Below are 19,182 nucleotides of genomic sequence, written 5' to 3'. Positions count from 1 at the left end.
CAAACAAATGATGATGGCCTTGACCAGCCTGTTGCTTTCATTAGCAGGAGGTTACTCCCCAGGGAGCAGCGTTGGAGTGCCATTGAGAGGGAGGCCTTTGCTGTGGTTTGGTCCCTGAAGAAGCTGAGACCATACCTCTTTGGGACTCACTTCCTAGTTCAAACTGACCACAGACCTCTCAAATGGCTAATGCAAATGAAAGGTGAAAATCCTAAACTGTTGAGGTGGTCCATCTCCCTACAGGGAATGGACTTTATAGTGGAACACAGACCTGGGACTGCCCATGCCAATGCAGATGGCCTTTCCAGGTTCTTCCACTTAGAAAATGAAGACTCTCTTGGGAAAGGTTAGTCTCATCCTCTTTCGTTTGGGGGGGGGTTGTGTAAGGAAATGCCTCCTTGGCATGGTTGCCCCCTGACTTTTTGCCTTTGCTGATGCTATGTTTACAATTGAAAGTGTGCTGAGGCCTGCTAACCAGGCCCCAGCACCAGTGTTCTTTCCCTAACCTGTACTTTTGTATCCACAATTGGCAGACCCTGGCATCCAGATAAGTCCCTTGTAACTGGTACTTCTAGTACCAAGGGCCCTGATGCCAAGGAAGGTCTCTAAGGGCTGTAGCATGTCTTATGCCACCCTGGAGACCTCTCACTCAGCACAGACACACTGCTTGCCAGCTTGTGTGTGCTAGTGAGGACAAAACGAGTAAGTCGACATGGCACTCCCCTCAGGGTGCCATGCCAGCCTCTCACTGCCTATGCAGTATAGGTAAGACACCCCTCTAGCAGGCCTTACAGCCCTAAGGCCGGGTGCACTATACCATAGGTGAGGGTACCAGTGCATGAGCATGGTACCCCTACAGTGTCTAAACAAAACCTTAGACATTGTAAGTGCAGGGTAGCCATAAGAGTATATGGTCTGGGAGTCTGTCAAACACGAACTCCACAGCACCATAATGGCTACACTGAAAACTGGGAAGTTTGGTATCAAACTTCTCAGCACAATAAATGCACACTGATGCCAGTGTACATTTTATTGTAAAATACACCACAGAGGGCACCTTAGAGGTGCCCCCTGAAACTTAACCGACTATCTGTGTAGGCTGACTAGTTTTAGCAGCCTGCCACAAACCGAGACATGTTGCTGGCCCCATGGGGAGAGTGCCTTTGTCACTCTGAGGCCAGTAACAAAGCCTGCACTGGGTGGAGATGCTAACACCTCTCCCAGGCAGGAATTATCACACCTGGCGGTGAGCCTCAAAGGCTCACCTCCTTTGTGCCAACCCAGCAGGACACTCCAGCTAGTGGAGTTGCCCGCCCCCTCCGGCCAGGCCCCACTTTTGGCGGCAAGGCCGGAGAAAATAATGAGAATAACAAGGAGGAGTCACTGGCCAGTCAGGACAGCCCCTAAGGTGTCCTGAGCTGAGGTGACTCTAACTTTTAGAAATCCTCCATCTTGCAGATGGAGGATTCCCCCAATAGGGTTAGGATTGTGACCCCCTCCCCTTGGGAGGAGGCACAAAGAGGGTGTACCCACCCTCAGGGCTAGTAGCCATTGGCTACTAACCCCCCAGACCTAAACACGCCCTTAAATTTAGTATTTAAGGGCTACCCTGAACCCTAGAAAATTAGATTCCTGCAACTACAAGAAGAAGGACTGCCTAGCTGAAAACCCCTGCAGCGGAAGACCAGAAGACGACAACTGCCTTGGCTCCAGAAACTCACCGGCCTGTCTCCTGCCTTCCAAAGATCCTGCTCCAGCGACGCCTTCCAAAGGGACCAGCGACCTCGACATCCTCTGAGGACTGCCCCTGCTTCGAAAAGACAAGAAACTCCCGAGGACAGCGGACCTGCTCCAAGAAAAGCTGCAACTTTGTTTCCAGCAGCTTTAAAGAACCCTGCAAGCTCCCCGCAAGAAGCGTGAGACTTGCAACACTGCACCCGGCGACCCCGACTCGGCTGGTGGCGATCCAACACCTCAGGAGGGACCCCAGGACTACTCTGATACTGTGAGTACCAAAACCTGTCCCCCCTGAGCCCCCACAGCGCCGCCTGCAGAGGGAATCCCGAGGCTTCCCCTGACCGCGACTCTTTGAACCTAAAGTCCCGACGCCTGGGAGAGACCCTGCACCCGCAGCCCCCAGGACCTGAAGGACCGGACTTTCACTGGAGAAGTGACCCCCAGGAGTCCCTCTCCCTTGCCCAAGTGGAGGTTTCCCCGAGGAATCCCCCCCTTGCCTGCCTGCAGCGCTGAAGAGATCCCGAGATCTCTCATAGACTAACGTTGAAAACCCGACGCTTGTTTCTACACTGCACCCGGCCGCCCCCGCGCTGCTGAGGGTGAAATTTCTGTGTGGACTTGTGTCCCCCCCGGTGCCCTACAAAACCCCCCTGGTCTGCCCTCCGAAGACGCGGGTACTTACCTGCAAGCAGACCGGAACCGGGGCACCCCCTTCTCTCCATTCTAGCCTATGTGTTTTGGGCACCACTTTGAACTCTGCACCTGACCGGCCCTGAGCTGCTGGTGTGGTGACTTTGGGGTTGCTCTGAACCCCCAACGGTGGGCTACCTTGGACCAAGAACTGAACCCTGTAAGTGTCCTACTTACCTGGTAAAACTAACGAAAACTTACCTCCCCCAGGAACTGTGAAAATTGCACTAAGTGTCCACTTTTAAAACAGCTATTTGTCAATAACTTGAAAAGTATACATGCAATTTTGATGATTTGAAGTTCCTAAAGTACTTACCTGCAATACCTTTCGAATGAGATATTACATGTAGAATTTGAACCTGTGGTTCTTAAAATAAACTAAGAAAAGATATTTTTCTATATAAAAACCTATTGGCTGGATTTGTCTCTGAGTGTGTGTACCTCATTTATTGTCTTGTGTATGTACAACAAATGCTTAACACTACTCCTTGGATAAGCCTACTGCTCGACCACACTACCACAAAATAGAGCATTAGTATTATCTATTTTTTACCACTATTTTACCTCTAAGGGGAACCCTTGGACTCTGTGCATGCTATTCCTTACTTTGAAATAGCACATACAGAGCCAACTTCCTACAATCTCCACCATTTGAAGAGACCTAGGTCACATTACAAAGGCAGCAAGCCCGTTGAAGCTTCTCACCCTGGAATGTCCTCCCTGTCTGGGAGAGGTGGTAACATCTCTGCTCAGTACAGGCTTTTATCTCAGGCCCTCTAGAGCGCTGGCTCTTACCTTGGGGGAGTGGTTGAGGCAGAAACATGTCTGTGCTGGTTGAACTGGACAGGACCAGTCAGCCAACATACCAGTAGTTGGTAGGTTTTTAGGGGGGGGGGCCTCTAAGGTGCCCTCTGTGTGCATTTATTAATAAATCAAGCACTGGAACCAGTGAGGGCTTATTATTCTGTGATGTTCGATACGAAACATCACAGGATTCAGAAAGTCATCATGTAGCTGGGGAAGAGGTAATGACCAGTGTCCAGCACACATTTAAAATGGCTTCCCTGTTCACTTATGTTTCAGAAGGGGAATATCTGCACATGCATATACTCCCTCACATATAATATAATTCACCGTGTCTTAAGGCTGTAAGGCCTGCTAGAGATGTGACTTGCATATATTGCATCCAGTTTAGGGACATGGTGCACATACTTTGTGCCATGTTGTGTTTTCAATTTTGGGAGCACCTTTTCACACAGCCTGCAATGGCAGTCTGCATAAGGTTGGTGCTGTGTTCCTCAGAGTGGCACAATATGTGCTTCAGCTCTGAGGGGCTGTAGGAAGTTGGCTCTGTATGTGCTATTTCAAAGTAAGGAATAGCATGCACAGAGTCCAAGGGTTCCCCTTAGAGGTAAAATAGTGGTAAAAAGAGATAATACTAATGCTCTATTTTGTGGTAGTGTGGTTGAGCAGTAGGCTTATCCAAGGAGTAGTGTTAAGCATTTGTTGTACATACACATAGACAATAAATGAGGTACACACACTCAGAGACAAATCCAGCCAATAGGTTTTGTTATAGAAAAATATCTTTTCTTAGTTTATTTTAAGAACCACAGGTTCAAATTTAACATGTAATATCTTGTTTGAAAGGTATCGCAGGTAAGTACATTAGGAACTTTGAATCATTTCAATTGCATGTATACTTTTCAAGTTATTGACAAATAGCTACTTTAAAAGTGGACACATAGTGCAATTTTCACAGTTCCTGGGGGAGGTAAGTTTTTGTTAGTTTTACCAGGTAAGTAAGACACTTACAGGGTTCAGTTCTTGGTCCAAGGTAGCCCACCGTTGGGGGTTCAGAGCAACCCCAAAGTCACCACACCAGCAGCTCAGGGCCGGTCAGGTGCAGAGTTCAAAGTGGTGCCCAAAACGCATAGGCTAGAATGGAGAGAAGGGGGTGCCCCGGTTCCGGTCTGCTTGCAGGTAAGTACCCGCGTCTTCGGAGGGCAGACCAGGGGGGTTTTGTAGGGCACCGGGGGGGACACAAGCCCACACAGAAATTTCACCCTCAGCAGCGCGGGGGCGGCCGGGTGCAGTGTAGAAACAAGCGTCGGGTTCGCAATGTTAGTCTATGAGAGATCAACGGATCTCTTCAGCGCTGCAGGCAGGCAAGGGGGGGCTTCCTCGGGGAAACCTCCACTTGGGCAAGGGAGAGGGACTCCTGGGGGTCACTTCTCCAGTGAAAGTCCGGTCCTTCAGGTCCTGGGGGCTGCGGGTGCAGGGTCCTTTCCAGGCGTCGGGACTTAGGTTTCAGAGAGTCGCGGTCAGGGGAAGCCTCGGGATTCCCTCTGCAGGCGGCGCTGTGGGGGCTCAGGGGGGACAGGTTTTGGTACTCACAGTCGGAGAGTAGTCCGGGGGTCCTCCCTGAGGTGTTGGTTCTCCACCAGCCGAGTCGGGGTCGCCGGGTGCAGTGTTGCAAGTCTCACGCTTCTTGCGGGGAGATTGCAGGGTCTTTAAAGCTGCTCCTTGAAACAAAGTTGCAGTCTTTTTGGAGCAGGTCCGCTGTCCTCGGGAGTTTCTGGTCGTCGTCGAAGCAGGGCAGTCCTCAGAGGATTCAGAGGTCGCTGGTCCCTTTGGAAGGCGTCGCTGGAGCAGAGTTCTTTGGAAGGCAGGAGACAGGCCGGTGAGTTTCTGGAGCCAAGGCAGTTGTTGTCTTCTGGTCTTCCTCTGCAGGGGTTTTCAGCTGGGCAGTCCTTCTTCTTGTTGTCGCAGGAATCTAATTTTCTAGGGTTCAGGGTAGCCCTTAAATACTAAATTTAAGGGCGTGTTTAGGTCTGGGGGTTAGTAGCCAATGGCTACTAGCCCTCAGGGTGGGTACACCCTCTTTGTGCCTCCTCCCAAGGGGAGGGGGTCACAATCCTAACCCTATTGGGGGAATCCTCCATCTGCAAGATGGAGGATTTCTAAAAGTTAGAGTCACTTCAGCTCAGGACACCTTAGGGGCTGTCCTGACTGGCCAGTGACTCCTCCTTGTTGCTTTCTTTGTTCCCTCCAGCCTTGCCGCCAAAAGTGGGGGCCGTGGCCGGAGGGGGCGGGCAACTCCACTAAGCTGGAGTGCCCTGCTGGGCTGTGACAAAGGGGTGAGCCTTTGAGGCTCACCGCCAGGTGTTACAGCTCCTGCCTGGGGGAGGTGTTAGCATCTCCACCCAGTGCAGGCTTTGTTACTGGCCTCAGAGTGACAAAGGCACTCTCCCCATGGGGCCAGCAACATGTCTCTGGTGTGGCAGGCTGCTGGAACTAGTCAGCCTACACAGACAGTCGGTTAAGTTTCAGGGGGCACCTCTAAGGTGCCCTCTGGGGTGTATTTTGCAATAAAATGTACACTGGCATCAGTGTGCATTTATTGTGCTGAGAAGTTTGATACCAAACTTCCCAGTTTTCAGTGTAGCCATTATGGTGCTGTGGAGTTCGTGTTTGACAAACTCCCAGACCATATACTCTTATGGCTACCCTGCACTTACAATGTCTAGGGTTTTGTTTAGACACTGTAGGGGTACCATGCTCATGCACTGGTACCCTTACCTATGGTATAGTGCACCCTGCCTTAGGGCTGTAAGGCCTGCTAGAGGGGTGTCTTACCTATACTGCATAGGCAGTGAGAGGCTGGCATGGCACCCTGAGGGGAGTGCCATGTCGACTTACTCGTTTTGTCCTCACTAGCACACACAAGCTGGCAAGCAGTGTGTCTGTGCTGAGTGAGAGGTCTCCAGGGTGGCATAAGACATGCTGCAGCCCTTAGAGACCTTCCTTGGCATCAGGGCCCTTGGTACTAGAAGTACCAGTTACAAGGGACTTATCTGGATGCCAGGGTCTGCCAATTGTGGATACAAAAGTACAGGTTAGGGAAAGAACACTGGTGCTGGGGCCTGGTTAGCAGGCCTCAGCACACTTTCAATTGTAAACATAGCATCAGCAAAGGCAAAAAGTCAGGGGGCAACCATGCCAAGGAGGCATTTCCTTACACAACCCCCCCCCCCCCAAACGAAAGAGGATGAGACTAACCTTTCCCAAGAGAGTCTTCATTTTCTAAGTGGAAGAACCTGGAAAGGCCATCTGCATTGGCATGGGCAGTCCCAGGTCTGTGTTCCACTATAAAGTCCATTCCCTGTAGGGAGATGGACCACCTCAACAGTTTAGGATTTTCACCTTTCATTTGCATCAGCCATTTGAGAGGTCTGTGGTCAGTTTGAACTAGGAAGTGAGTCCCAAAGAGGTATGGTCTCAGCTTCTTCATGGACCAAACCACAGCAAAGGCCTCCCTCTCAATGGCACTCCAACGCTGCTCCCTGGGGAGTAACCTCCTGCTAATGAAAGCAACAGGCTGGTCAAGGCCATCTTCATTTGTTTGGGACAAAACTGCCCCTATCCCATGTTCAGAGGCATCTGTCTGCACAATGAACTGCTTAGAATAATCTGGAGCTTTTAGAACTGGTGCTGAGCACATTGCTTGTTTCAGGGTGTCAAAGGTCTGTTGGCATTCCACAGTCCAGTTCACTTTCTTGGGCATTTTCTTGGAGGTGAGTTCAGTGAGGGCTGTCACAATGGATCCATATCCCTTCACAAACCTCCTGTAATACCCAGTCAAGCCAAGGAATGCCCTGACTTGAGTCTGGGTTTTTTGAGCTACCCAGTCCAGAATAGTCTGGATCTTGGGTTGGAGTGGCTGAACTTGGCCTCCACCTACAAGGTGTCCCAAGTAAACCACAGTTCCCTGCCCTATCTGGCATTTGGATGCCTTGATAGAGAGGCCTGTAGATTGCAGAGCCTTCAAAACCTTCTTCAGGTGGACCAGGTGATCCTGCCAGGTGGAGCTAAAGACAGCAATATCATCAAGATAAGCTGTGCTAAAGGACTCCAAGCCAGCAAGGACTTGATTCACCAACCTTTGGAAGGTGGCAGGGGCATTCTTTAAACCAAAGGGCATAACAGTAAACTGATAATGCCCATCAGGTGTGGAGAATGCTGTTTTCTCTTTTGCTCCAGGTGCCATTTTTATTTGCCAGTACCCTGCTGTCAAGTCAAAGGTACTTAAGAATTTGGCAGCACCTAATTTATCTATGAGCTCATCAGCTCTAGGAATTGGATGAGCATCTGTCTTGGTGACAGAATTGAGCCCTCTGTAGTCCACACAAAACCTCATCTCTTTCTTTCCATCTTTGGTGTGAGGTTTGGGGACTAAGACCACTGGGCTAGCCCAGGGGCTGTCAGAGCGCTCAATTACTCCCAATTCCAGCATCTTGTGGACTTCCACCTTGATGCTTTCCTTAACATGGTCAGACTGCCTAAAGATTTTGTTTTTGACAGGCATGCTGTCTCCTGTGTCCACATCATGGGTACACAGGTGTGTCTGACCAGGGGTTAAGGAGAAGAGTTCAGGAAACTGTTGTAGGACTCTCCTACAATCAGCTTGCTGTTGGCCAGAGAGGGTGTCTGAGTAGATCACTCCATCTACTGAACCATCTTTTGGGTCTGATGACAGAAGATCAGGGAGAGGTTCACTCTCTGCCTCCTGATCCTCATCTGTTACCATCAACAGATTCACATCAGCCCTGTCATGGAAGAGCTTAAGGCGGTTCACATGGATCACCCTCTTGGGGCTCCTGCTTGTGCCCAGGTCCACCAGGTAGGTGACCTGACTCTTCCTTTCTAGCACTGGGTAAGGGCCACTCCATTTGTCCTGGAGTGCCCTGGGAGCCACAGGCTCCAGAACCCAGACTTTCTGCCCTGGTTGGAACTCAACCAGTGCAGCCTTTTGGTCATACCAAAACTTCTGGAGCTGTTGGCTGGCCTCAAGGTTTTTGGTTGCCTTTTCCATGTACTCTGCCATTCTAGAGCGAAGGCCAAGTACATAGTCCACTATGTCTTGTTTAGGCTCATGAAGAGGTCTCTCCCAGCCTTCTTTAACAAGAGCAAGTGGTCCCCTTACAGGGTGACCAAACAGAAGTTCAAAGGGTGAGAATCCTACTCCCTTCTGTGGCACCTCTCTGTAAGCGAAAAGCAGACATGGCAGGAGGACATCCCATCTCCTTTTGAGCTTTTCTGGGAGCCCCATGATCATGCCTTTTAATGTCTTGTTGAATCTGTCAACTAAGCCATTAGTTTGTGGATGGTATGGTGTAGTGAATTTATAAGTCACTCCACACTCATTCCACATGTGTTTTAGGTATGCTGACATGAAGTTGGTACCTCTGTCAGACACCACCTCCTTAGGGAAACCCACTCTGGTAAAGATACCAATGAGGGCCTTGGCTACTGCAGGGGCAGTAGTCGACCTAAGGGGAATAGCTTCAGGATACCTAGTAGCATGATCCACTACTACTAGGATATACATATTTCCTGAGGCTGTGGGAGGTTCCAGTGGACCAACTATGTCCACACCCACTCTTTCAAAGGGGACCCCCACCACTGGAAGTGGAATGAGGGGGGCCTTTGGGTGCCCACCTGTCTTACCACTGGATTGACAGGTGGGGCAGGAGAGGCAAAACTCCTTAACCTTCTGGGACATATTGGGCCAGTAGAAGTGGTTGACTAACCTCTCCCACGTCTTGGTTTGTCCCAAATGCCCAGCAAGGGGAATATCATGGGCTAAGGTCAGAATAAACTCTCTGAACGACTGAGGCACTACCACTCTCCTAGTGGCACCAGGTTTGGGGTCTCTGGCCTCAGTGTACAGGAGTCCATCTTCCCAATAGACCCTATGTGTTCCATTTTTCTTGCCCTTGGACTCTTCAGCAGCTTGCTGCCTAAGGCCTTCAAGAGAGGGACAGGTTTCTTGTCCCTTACACAGCTCCTCCCTTGAGGGTCCCCCTGGTCCTAAGAGCTCAACCTGATAAGGTTCAAGCTCCAAAGGCTCAGTTCCCTCAGAGGGCAGAACTTCTTCCTGAGAAGAGAGGTTCTCTTTTTCTGACTGTGTTGCAGTTGGTTTCCCAACTGACTTTCCTTTTCTCTTGGTAGGCTGGGCCATTTTTCCAGACTCCAGCTCTACTTTTTCACCCTGTGCCTTGCATTGTGCTCTTGTTTTTACACACACCAGTTCAGGGATACCCAGCATGGCTGCATGGGTTTTTAGTTCTACCTCAGCCCATGCTGAGGACTCCAGGTCATTTCCAAGCAGACAGTCTACTGGGATGTTTGAGGAGACCACCACCTGTTTCAGGCCATTGACCCCTCCCCATTCTAAAGTTACCATTGCCATGGGATGTGCTTTAGTTTGATTGTCAGCATTGGTGACTGTATAAGTTTTTCCAGTCAGGTATTGGCCAGGGGAAACCAGTTTCTCTGTCACCATGGTGACACTGGCACCTGTATCCCTCAAGCCCTCTACACTTGTCCCATTAATAAAGAGCTGCTGCCTGTATTTTTGCATGTTAGGGGGCCAGGCAGCTAGTGTGGCTAAATCCACCCCACCCTCAGAGACTAGAGTAGCTTCAGTGTGGACCCTGATTTGCTCTGGGCACACTGTTGATCCCACTTGGAGACTAGCCATTCCAGTGTTACCTGGATTGGAGTTTGGAGTGGAACTTTTCTTGGGACAGGCCTTGTCTCCAGTTTGGTGTCCAGACTGACTACAGTTTCGACACCAGGCCTTTTTGGGATCAAAGTTTTTACCCTTGTACCCAGGATTGTTTTGTGAAGAGGCTCTGGGCCCACCCTCCTGTGCAGGTTTTTGGGGGCCTTTAGAAGACTCTTGACTATTTTTATTTTTGGCTGTCTCACCACCTTTCCCCTGGGGAGGTTTTGTGACCCCTTTCTTTTGGTCACCCCCTGTGGAAGTTTTGGACACCCTAGTCTTGACCCAATGGTCCGCCTTCTTTCCCAATTCTTGGGGAGAAATTGGTCCTAGGTCTACCAGATGCTGATGCAGTTTATCATTGAAACAATTACTTAACAGGTGTTCTTTCACAAATAAATTGTACAGCCCATCATAATTACTTACACCACTGCCTTGAATCCAACCATCTAGTGTTTTTACTGAGTAGTCTACAAAGTCAACCCAGGTCTGGCTCGAGGATTTTTGAGCCCCCCTGAATCTAATCCTATACTCCTCAGTGGAGAATCCAAAGCCCTCAATCAGGGTACCCTTCATGAGGTCATAAGATTCTGCATCTTGTCCAGAGAGTGTGAGGAGTCTATCCCTACACTTTCCTGTGAACATTTCCCAAAGGAGAGCACCCCAGTGAGATCTGTTCACTTTTCTGGTTACACAAGCCCTCTCAAAAGCTGTGAACCATTTGGTGATGTCATCACCATCTTCATATTTAGTTACAATCCCTTTAGGGATTTTCAACATGTCAGGAGAATCTCTGACCCTATTTATGTTGCTGCCACCATTGATGGGTCCTAGGCCCATCTCTTGTCTTTCCCTCTCTATGGCTAGGATCTGTCTTTCCAAAGCCAATCTTTTGGCCATCCTGGCTAACTGGATGTCCTCTTCACTGGAGTTATCCTCAGTGATTTCAGAGGTGTTGGTCTCTCCTGTGAGGGAACCAGCATCTCTGACTATTATTTTTGGAGTCAGGGTTTGAGAGACCCTGTTCTCCCTAGATAGGACTGGTAGGGGGGACTTTTCCTCCAAGTCACTATCCTCTTCCTCTGAGTTGCCACCCTCGGAGGGGTTGGCCTTTTCAAACTCTGCCAAAAGCTCCTGGAGCTGTATTTTGGTAGGTTTGGGGCCCATTGTTATTTTCTTTATTTTACAGAGTGACCTTAGCTCCCTCATCTTAAGATGGAGGTAAGGTGTGGTGTCGAGTTCCACCACAGTCACATCTGTGCTAGACATTTTGCTTCTAAAAGTTGGAATACTTTTTAAGAATCTACAACTAGTTCTAGGTTCTAATTCAAACTTTTACAAACTTTTAAACTCTAAAAGAAATGCTAAACAGGATCTAACACAAGGCCCTAGCAGGTCTTTTAAGAATTTAGAAAACTTTTCAAATTGCAAAAATCAATTTCTAATGACAATTTTGGAATTTGTCGTGTGATCAGGTATTGGCTGAGTAGTCCAGCAAATGCAAAGTCTTGTACCCCACCGCTGATCCACCAATGTAGGAAGTTGGCTCTGTATGTGCTATTTCAAAGTAAGGAATAGCATGCACAGAGTCCAAGGGTTCCCCTTAGAGGTAAAATAGTGGTAAAAAGAGATAATACTAATGCTCTATTTTGTGGTAGTGTGGTCGAGCAGTAGGCTTATCCAAGGAGTAGTGTTAAGCATTTGTTGTACATACACATAGACAATAAATGAGGTACACACACTCAGAGACAAATCCAGCCAATAGGTTTTGTTATAGAAAAATATCTTTTCTTAGTTTATTTTAAGAACCACAGGTTCAAATTTAACATGTAATATCTTGTTTGAAAGGTATCGCAGGTAAGTACATTAGGAACTTTGAATCATTTCAATTGCATGTATACTTTTCAAGTTATTGACAAATAGCTACTTTAAAAGTAGACACAGTGCAATTTTCACAGTTCCTGGGGGAGGTAAGTTTTTGTTAGTTTTACCAGGTAAGTAAGACACTTACAGGGTTCAGTTCTTGGTCCAAGGTAGCCCACCGTTGGGGGTTCAGAGCAACCCCAAAGTCACCACACCAGCAGCTCAGGGCCTGTCAGGTGCAGAGTTCAAAGTGGTGCCCAAAACGCATAGGCTAGAATGGAGAGAAGGGGGTGCCCCGGTTCCGGTCTGCTTGCAGGTAAGTACCCGCGTCTTCGGAGGGCAGACCAGGGGGGTTTTGTAGGGCACCGGGGGGGACACAAGCCCACACAGAAATTTCACCCTCAGCAGCGCGGGGGCGGCCGGGTGCAGTGTAGAAACAAGCGTCGGGTTCGCAATGTTAGTCTATGAGAGATCAACGGATCTCTTCAGCGCTGCATGCAGGCAAGGGGGGGCTTCCTCGGGGAAACCTCCACTTGGGCAAGGGAGAGGGACTCCTGGGGGTCACTTCTCCAGTGAAAGTCCGGTCCTTCAGGTCCTGGGGGCTGCGGGTGCAGGGTCCTTTCCAGGCGTCGGGACTTAGGTTTCAGAGAGTCGCGGTCAGGGGAAGCCTCGGGATTCCCTCTGCAGGCGGCGCTGTGGGGGCTCAGGGGGGACAGGTTTTGGTACTCACAGTCGGAGAGTAGTCCGGGGGTCCTCCCTGAGGTGTTGGTTCTCCACCAGCCGAGTCGGGGTCGCCGGGTGCAGTGTTGCAAGTCTCACGCTTCTTGCGGGGAGATTGCAGGGTCTTTAAAGCTGCTCCTTGAAACAAAGTTGCAGTCTTTTTGGAGCAGGTCCGCTGTCCTCTGGAGTTTCTGGTCGTCGTCGAAGCAGGGCAGTCCTCAGAGGATTCAGAGGTCGCTGGTCCCTTTGGAAGGCGTCGCTGGAGCAGAGTTCTTTGGAAGGCAGGAGACAGGCCGGTGAGTTTCTGGAGCCAAGGCAGTTGTTGTCTTCTGGTCTTCCTCTGCAGGGGTTTTCAGCTGGGCAGTCCTTCTTCTTGTTGTCGCAGGAATCTAATTTTCTAGGGTTCAGGGTAGCCCTTAAATACTAAATTTAAGGGCGTGTTTAGGTCTGGGGGGTTAGTAGCCAATGGCTACTAGCCCTCAGGGTGGGTACACCCTCTTTGTGCCTCCTCCCAAGGGGAGGGGGTCACAATCCTAACCCTATTGGGGGAATCCTCCATCTGCAAGATGGAGGATTTCTAAAAGTTAGAGTCACTTCAGCTCAGGACACCTTAGGGGCTGTCCTGACTGGCCAGTGACTCCTCCTTGTTGCTTTCTTTGTTCCCTCCAGCCTTGCCGCCAAAAGTGGGGGCCGTGGCCGGAGGGGGCGGGCAACTCCACTAAGCTGGAGTGCCCTGCTGGGCTGTGACAAAGGGGTGAGCCTTTGAGGCTCACCGCCAGGTGTTACAGCTCCTGCCTGGGGGAGGTGTTAGCATCTCCACCCAGTGCAGGCTTTGTTACTGGCCTCAGAGTGACAAAGGCACTCTCCCCATGGGGCCAGCAACATGTCTCTGGTGTGGCAGGCTGCTGGAACTAGTCAGCCTACACAGACAGTCGGTTAAGTTTCAGGGGGCACCTCTAAGGTGCCCTCTGGGGTGTATTTTGCAATAAAATGTACACTGGCATCAGTGTGCATTTATTGTGCTGAGAAGTTTGATACCAAACTTCCCAGTTTTCAGTGTAGCCATTATGGTGCTGTGGAGTTCGTGTTTGACAAACTCCCAGACCATATACTCTTATGGCTACCCTGCACTTACAATGTCTAAGGTTTTGTTTAGACACTGTAGGGGTACCATGCTCATGCACTGGTACCCTTACCTATGGTATAGTGCACCCTGCCTTAGGGCTGTAAGGCCTGCTAGAGGGGTGTCTTACCTATACTGCATAGGCAGTGAGAGGCTGGCATGGCACCCTGAGGGGAGTGCCATGTCGACTTACTCGTTTTGTCCTCACTAGCACACACAAGCTGGCAAGCAGTGTGTCTGTGCTGAGTGAGAGGTCTCCAGGGTGGCATAAGACATGCTGCAGCCCTTAGAGACCTTCCTTGGCATCAGGGCCCTTGGTACTAGAAGTACCAGTTACAAGGGACTTATCTGGATGCCAGGGTCTGCCAATTGTGGATACAAAAGTACAGGTTAGGGAAAGAACACTGGTGCTGGGGCCTGGTTAGCAGGCCTCAGCACACTTTCAATTGTAAACATAGCATCAGCAAAGGCAAAAAGTCAGGGGGCAACCATGCCAAGGAGGCATTTCCTTACAGGGGCCCTCTTCAGTACCCATACCCTAGGTACCATTTACTAGGGATATATAGGGGGCTGAACAACCTGGTCACTTGGGGATCAGGTGTCTTTCTTTTAGGAAAGGAACACTGGCACTGGGGACCTGGTAAGCAGGAACCCAGTGCACTTCAGTCAAAGTTGCATCTAAAAACCAGGCAAATTGTTTGGGAAGGAGGTACTGCATCAGAACCCAGCTCTCTACACCCTACAACTGTTTATCTCCGGCTATCACTCCATCTCCATTTTGACTGACTTTTTTATCTCCTACCTAATTTGTTACACATTAATATCAACTTTCCTATTGAAAAACTTTTAGGGATCAATGTTTTGTGATATGGCGTGGTTACACTGTTAGGCATTGTATAAAATAAATTGAATAAATTAATGGAACTGTCGTAAAGCAAGTAGTCTGCACACTTTTCAACTATATTTTCATTTTTTGTTGTTCGTTTGATTAAAAAAAATAAAAGCTTTCTTTTTGTGTTTGACATCCTAGAACAGCTTCAATGGCACTGAAGGGAGACGCAGTAGGAATCGAAGATACTCTGGATCTGATAGTGATTCCCTGTCAGATCACAAGCGGCCAAAAAAACGCGGAAGACCACGGACAATCCCACGTGAAAACATTAAAGGATTTAGTGATGCTGAAATTCGGAGGTAATAATGTGTGTTTGTTCCTTTTCAAAATTCATCATGGATTCAACCTAGTAGAATGCAGAATGATCTGCATTGTGGCACTTCAGCATTACCACATCTTGCACCCTGCAAAAGGATGGAAAGTGCTAGTGAAGGCTTAGCCAAGTAACTGATGCTGTCACTCGTTTGTTGCTGCTGTAATGCAGTACTCATCAGAATTATTAAGACTCATGGACCACCTCCAGTTGACTCAAAATTGTCAAAAGGCAATTGATAACACATAAGGTTTGCCTCAAAAATTAAATAGGGCAGCACAATATTTCCTAGCCATGCAATGGCTCCTGCCCTACAATCAATATTTGGTTCCAAATGATCCAGAGTTAATTATATTGAAAAGTAAATCTTGGGGAATTATTAATCAATGCCTGGACGTCAAAAAAGTTGACAAAGAATGAGGTACTTTTCGATCACTAACCAATAATAAATAGTTATTTTGCAGTCAGCTAGTAAAGGTGGAGGCCTGGTGGTAATGGACGTTTCATATTGCAAAAATAGTGCTCATGTTGGTAACACTGACATCTACATGCCATTAGATACAGACCCCACAGAGGTCTTTCAAACCATGTTGAATGACATAGTTAAAAAAGCATCGGATATGATATGAGTTAGCAACAGAAAAACGTTTTTTCTCACCGCTGAACATCCATGCAGAACCACATAGTATATCCTTCCAAAGATTTATAAACATACTCTTAATCCATTTTTTAGGCCTATCATGTTGCCATGCGGGTCTCTGCATGAACCCATTAGAGAATATTTAGATTTCTTCTTAAAATCATTTGTGCAACAGTGGAAATCATACATAAAGGATACCACAGCCTTTCTTAATACGATGATTCAGTTGCCTGTGGATAACATCACAGACTGTTTTTTGTGTACTTTAGATGTGAATTCATTGCACACTTCAATTCCACAAAATGAGGAAATGGAAGTGGTGGAGTGGGCTTTATTACGACAAGACGAAGTTGAAGCAAATTAAGTTTTCCTTTTAGAACTTTAACATTCTGCTCTACATCACTACATCACAGCTATTCCCTGGGGCAAGGGGGTTTTACCTGCAAAAAATGGTATTTCAGTGGGTTTTTCCAGAGCAGTTAACTATGCCAATATTTTTGTACCTACATTTGAAGAAGAATTGGTGCTCAATGATGAGCAGTGACAGGAACATCTCATTTTGTAGTCACAATTCATTGCTGACATCTTATCAATATGGAAAGGGACTCTACAGGCTCTTGAGAATACCACTGTAGGAAAGTGCCATCTTTCTAGCATAGTTACCATCACCGTTTGCCTGATGTCAGTGTGATTTGACTTTAGTTCACTGGGATCCTGCTAATCAGGATCCCAGTGTCTGTTCTCTCTCCTCCAAATGTTATTGCTGGTAACTTTTTAGACCCTCAGTTGTCATACTGGCACACCTATGTGCGACCCTAGTATATGGCACTTAGGTACCCAGGGCATTGGTACACCAGGGGTCCATCATGGGCTGCAGCATGCATTGTGCCACCCACGGGAACCTATGCAAACTGTCTGCAGGCCTGCCATTGCAGCCTGCATGAAATGGTGCATGCACCTTTTCACCAGAGATATAAGGTGTGCCTTATGTCCTAGTTACTGCACTTAGACATTGTAAGCCACCCCTCTGGTAGGCCCTTCAGCCCAAGGGAAGGGTGCATGCCTCAAAGTGTGAGGGTAACGTTACATGAGGGTATTCTCCCCCTGTGTATTAGGTGTCTAGAGGCTGGGATTGGGTGACTTCTGATCGCCACCAGACTGCTTTGGAGGGCACATTTTGTGCCCTTCTTGGATAATCTGGTTTGCACCAGATTAGGAACCCCCGGGTTCCCACTCTGGTGCGAAACTGCACAAAGGACAGGAGAGTGACCACCCCTCTGTCTGGCTTCTCCCCTATGGAGGTGCACAGAACTCGGTCAGGTGGCCACTTGAATCTGCCATCTTGGAAACAGGATGGGCAGAGGCCCCTGGGAGCATCTGACTGGTTAGGCCAGGTAGATGATGTCCTTGCCCTCCTCTAATAGGTGGGTCACTTCAGGAAGTGACCAACCCCCTTCTAGGGTTACTTAAGGGCTCCTCTGTAGGTGGGTCCACAAATTCGTCGAGCAAGACTGTACAAGGAACTCTCTGCAAGACATATTCTGCTTCTGGAACAGCTGCTGGTCTGCTTTAGAACCAAAACAAGTCTACTTCTGTTGGGAAGGCTCCCATTGCAACATTGTTTCTCTGGATTCTGCAAGAGTTCTGCAACATCCAAGGCTGTGCATCCTCTGGAGTCACAAGGACTCTGTTAACACTGGGAAGCACAAAGGAATCTCCTTTGGAGTGAAAGAGTCACTCCCCTGCATCCCCAGGAACCTCAAGACAACATCGACTGGCTGGTGGGGTCTGCTGTCCCACAGACATCAAAGCTCTATCACATTTGGTGGGTCTGTGGCCTTATCTGGTTCCTGCTTGTCCTCTGACCAACTTGGGATACTGTGAGTCCCTGCTCCTGGACTGGAACCTCTGTGCCCATAACTGTCGCTCTTGCCAAGGCTTGTGGACTTTTCCTCCAGGAAATCTTCAGGTGCCAAGAAGCCCCAGGCTCCAGCGCTCTGCAACTCGCAGATCAACCACTGCCCTGCAACTCCTGCGACGTGTGACTTCTGTTTTGTTGTGCCGCTGAGTCCTCCGTGTGACCCCCTTTGTCTGTTGCCTGTGAGTCACTCATGGGGGCTCCAGCTACTTTTGCTAGCCGTCCTGCGTGCTGAGGGCCAACCCTGACTCACCCCGCAAAGGTAGAGTCTCCTGAACCTTGCTGGTCCCAAAACTCTGCAAATACATCTTCAGCTCCTGCTTGCATTTGCCAGCGCTTGTTGGTGACCTGGCTGGTCACTGATTCTCCTGCAATCCGGTGACCATTGAGGGACTGCTCGTAGGCGACTACTGGGATCTTCTGCAGCTCCTTGACCCAGCAGCTGGACTTCGTCCTCCACCGACTTGAAGGAACTTCACCTCTAGGAGGGTGGGGATTGTCACCTGCACCACCTGGGCACCTCGAGTGGTGCAGTGCTGGACTCTGTCCCCTTACTTTTCAGGTCCTCCACCTCTGGAATCTGCCCCAGGGTTCCACCGGCCTGGTCCACGGGTCGTGACAGCAGCTGGACAATCCGAGACTTCCTCGAACTTAAGAGAGAGTCCCTTCTCACCTCTGCAGCTGGGTACCTTGTTGTAGGTACTCCTGTTTTCTGGTATCCTTGGGTGGGGGCAATCTCCAACCTCTGCGTCCACCAAATGTGTCCTTGAAACCAGTCTGGTGGCACTCAGGGACCACCACACCCCAGCCCTTAGACACCTAATACACAGGGGGGTGGTCACACCTCTCCCGTGCAGAAAATACTTTGTTTCGATGGCATGTGTAGCTGCAGATACACATGCTGTGCATAGTCCGCCGTCTGGTGTTGGGTCGGAGTGTTACAAGTTGTTTTTCTTCGAAGAAGTCTTTTCGAGTCACGAGACCGAGGGACTCCTCCTACTTTGGTTCCATTGCGCAAGGGCGTCGACTCCATGTTAGATTGTTTTTTTTCCGCCATCGGGTTCGGACGTGTTCCTTTTCGCTCCGTGTTTCGGTCGGAAAGTTAGTCAGAATCAACGGAAAATTCGTCTGTATTGTTTCGTTCGGTATCGGGTTAGATTGGAAGCGACACCGAATCTTGAAGAGCTCCGGTAACCCTTCGGGGTAATTTCGATCCCCCGGCGGGGCCTGGTCGGCCCGACCGCGTGCGACATCGAGACTGATGGAACGGACCCCGTTCCGATTCTGTCCTAAATGCCACAGTAAATATCCCTATACAGACCAACATTTGGTCTGTAACTTGTGCCTGTCACCCGAGCACAAAGAAGAAACGTGTGAGGCCTGTCGAGCGTTTCCGTCGAGAAAAACGCTCCGAGACCGAAGAGCCAGAAGGTTGCAGATGGCGTCCACGCCGACAGGACAACAACGGTTCGAGGAAGAGGGAGAGGAAGAAACATTCTCCATCCACGAATCCGATTCCGAAGAATTCGACGTCGAAGAAACCATGAGTAAGACGTCGAAACAAGCATCACACAGAAAAACCGACAAAGCCCAGGGAACGCCACTGCCGACAGGCCATGGCTCAACCCATAAAGTAGGTGACCGCCCATCGGCACCGAAAAAGGGCGAGCTGGTGCCGAGATCGTCCGACTCAGGTCGAGACACAGGCACGCAGCA

The 19,182-nt window shown here is 49.3% G+C and overlaps 1 protein-coding gene across 3 annotated transcripts in view; it reads left to right on the top strand.

The window, feature by feature from the left end:
- Positions 1 to 19,182, top strand: part of CHD1 (chromodomain helicase DNA binding protein 1) — a 1,172,453-nt gene that overhangs the window by 626,581 nt on the left and 526,690 nt on the right. For all 3 annotated transcript variants that reach the window (XM_069225994.1, XM_069225985.1, XM_069225977.1), the window contains exon 24: positions 14,734 to 14,894. In XM_069225994.1, the coding sequence (XP_069082095.1) occupies positions 14,734 to 14,894 (161 nt within the window). The remainder of the gene's footprint in view (positions 1 to 14,733; positions 14,895 to 19,182) is intronic.

This window comes from Pleurodeles waltl, chromosome 1_1 (genome assembly GCF_031143425.1).
Source record: "Pleurodeles waltl isolate 20211129_DDA chromosome 1_1, aPleWal1.hap1.20221129, whole genome shotgun sequence".
NCBI lineage: Eukaryota > Metazoa > Chordata > Amphibia > Caudata > Salamandridae > Pleurodeles > Pleurodeles waltl.
This window is presented reverse-complemented; position numbering and strand designations above follow the sequence as displayed.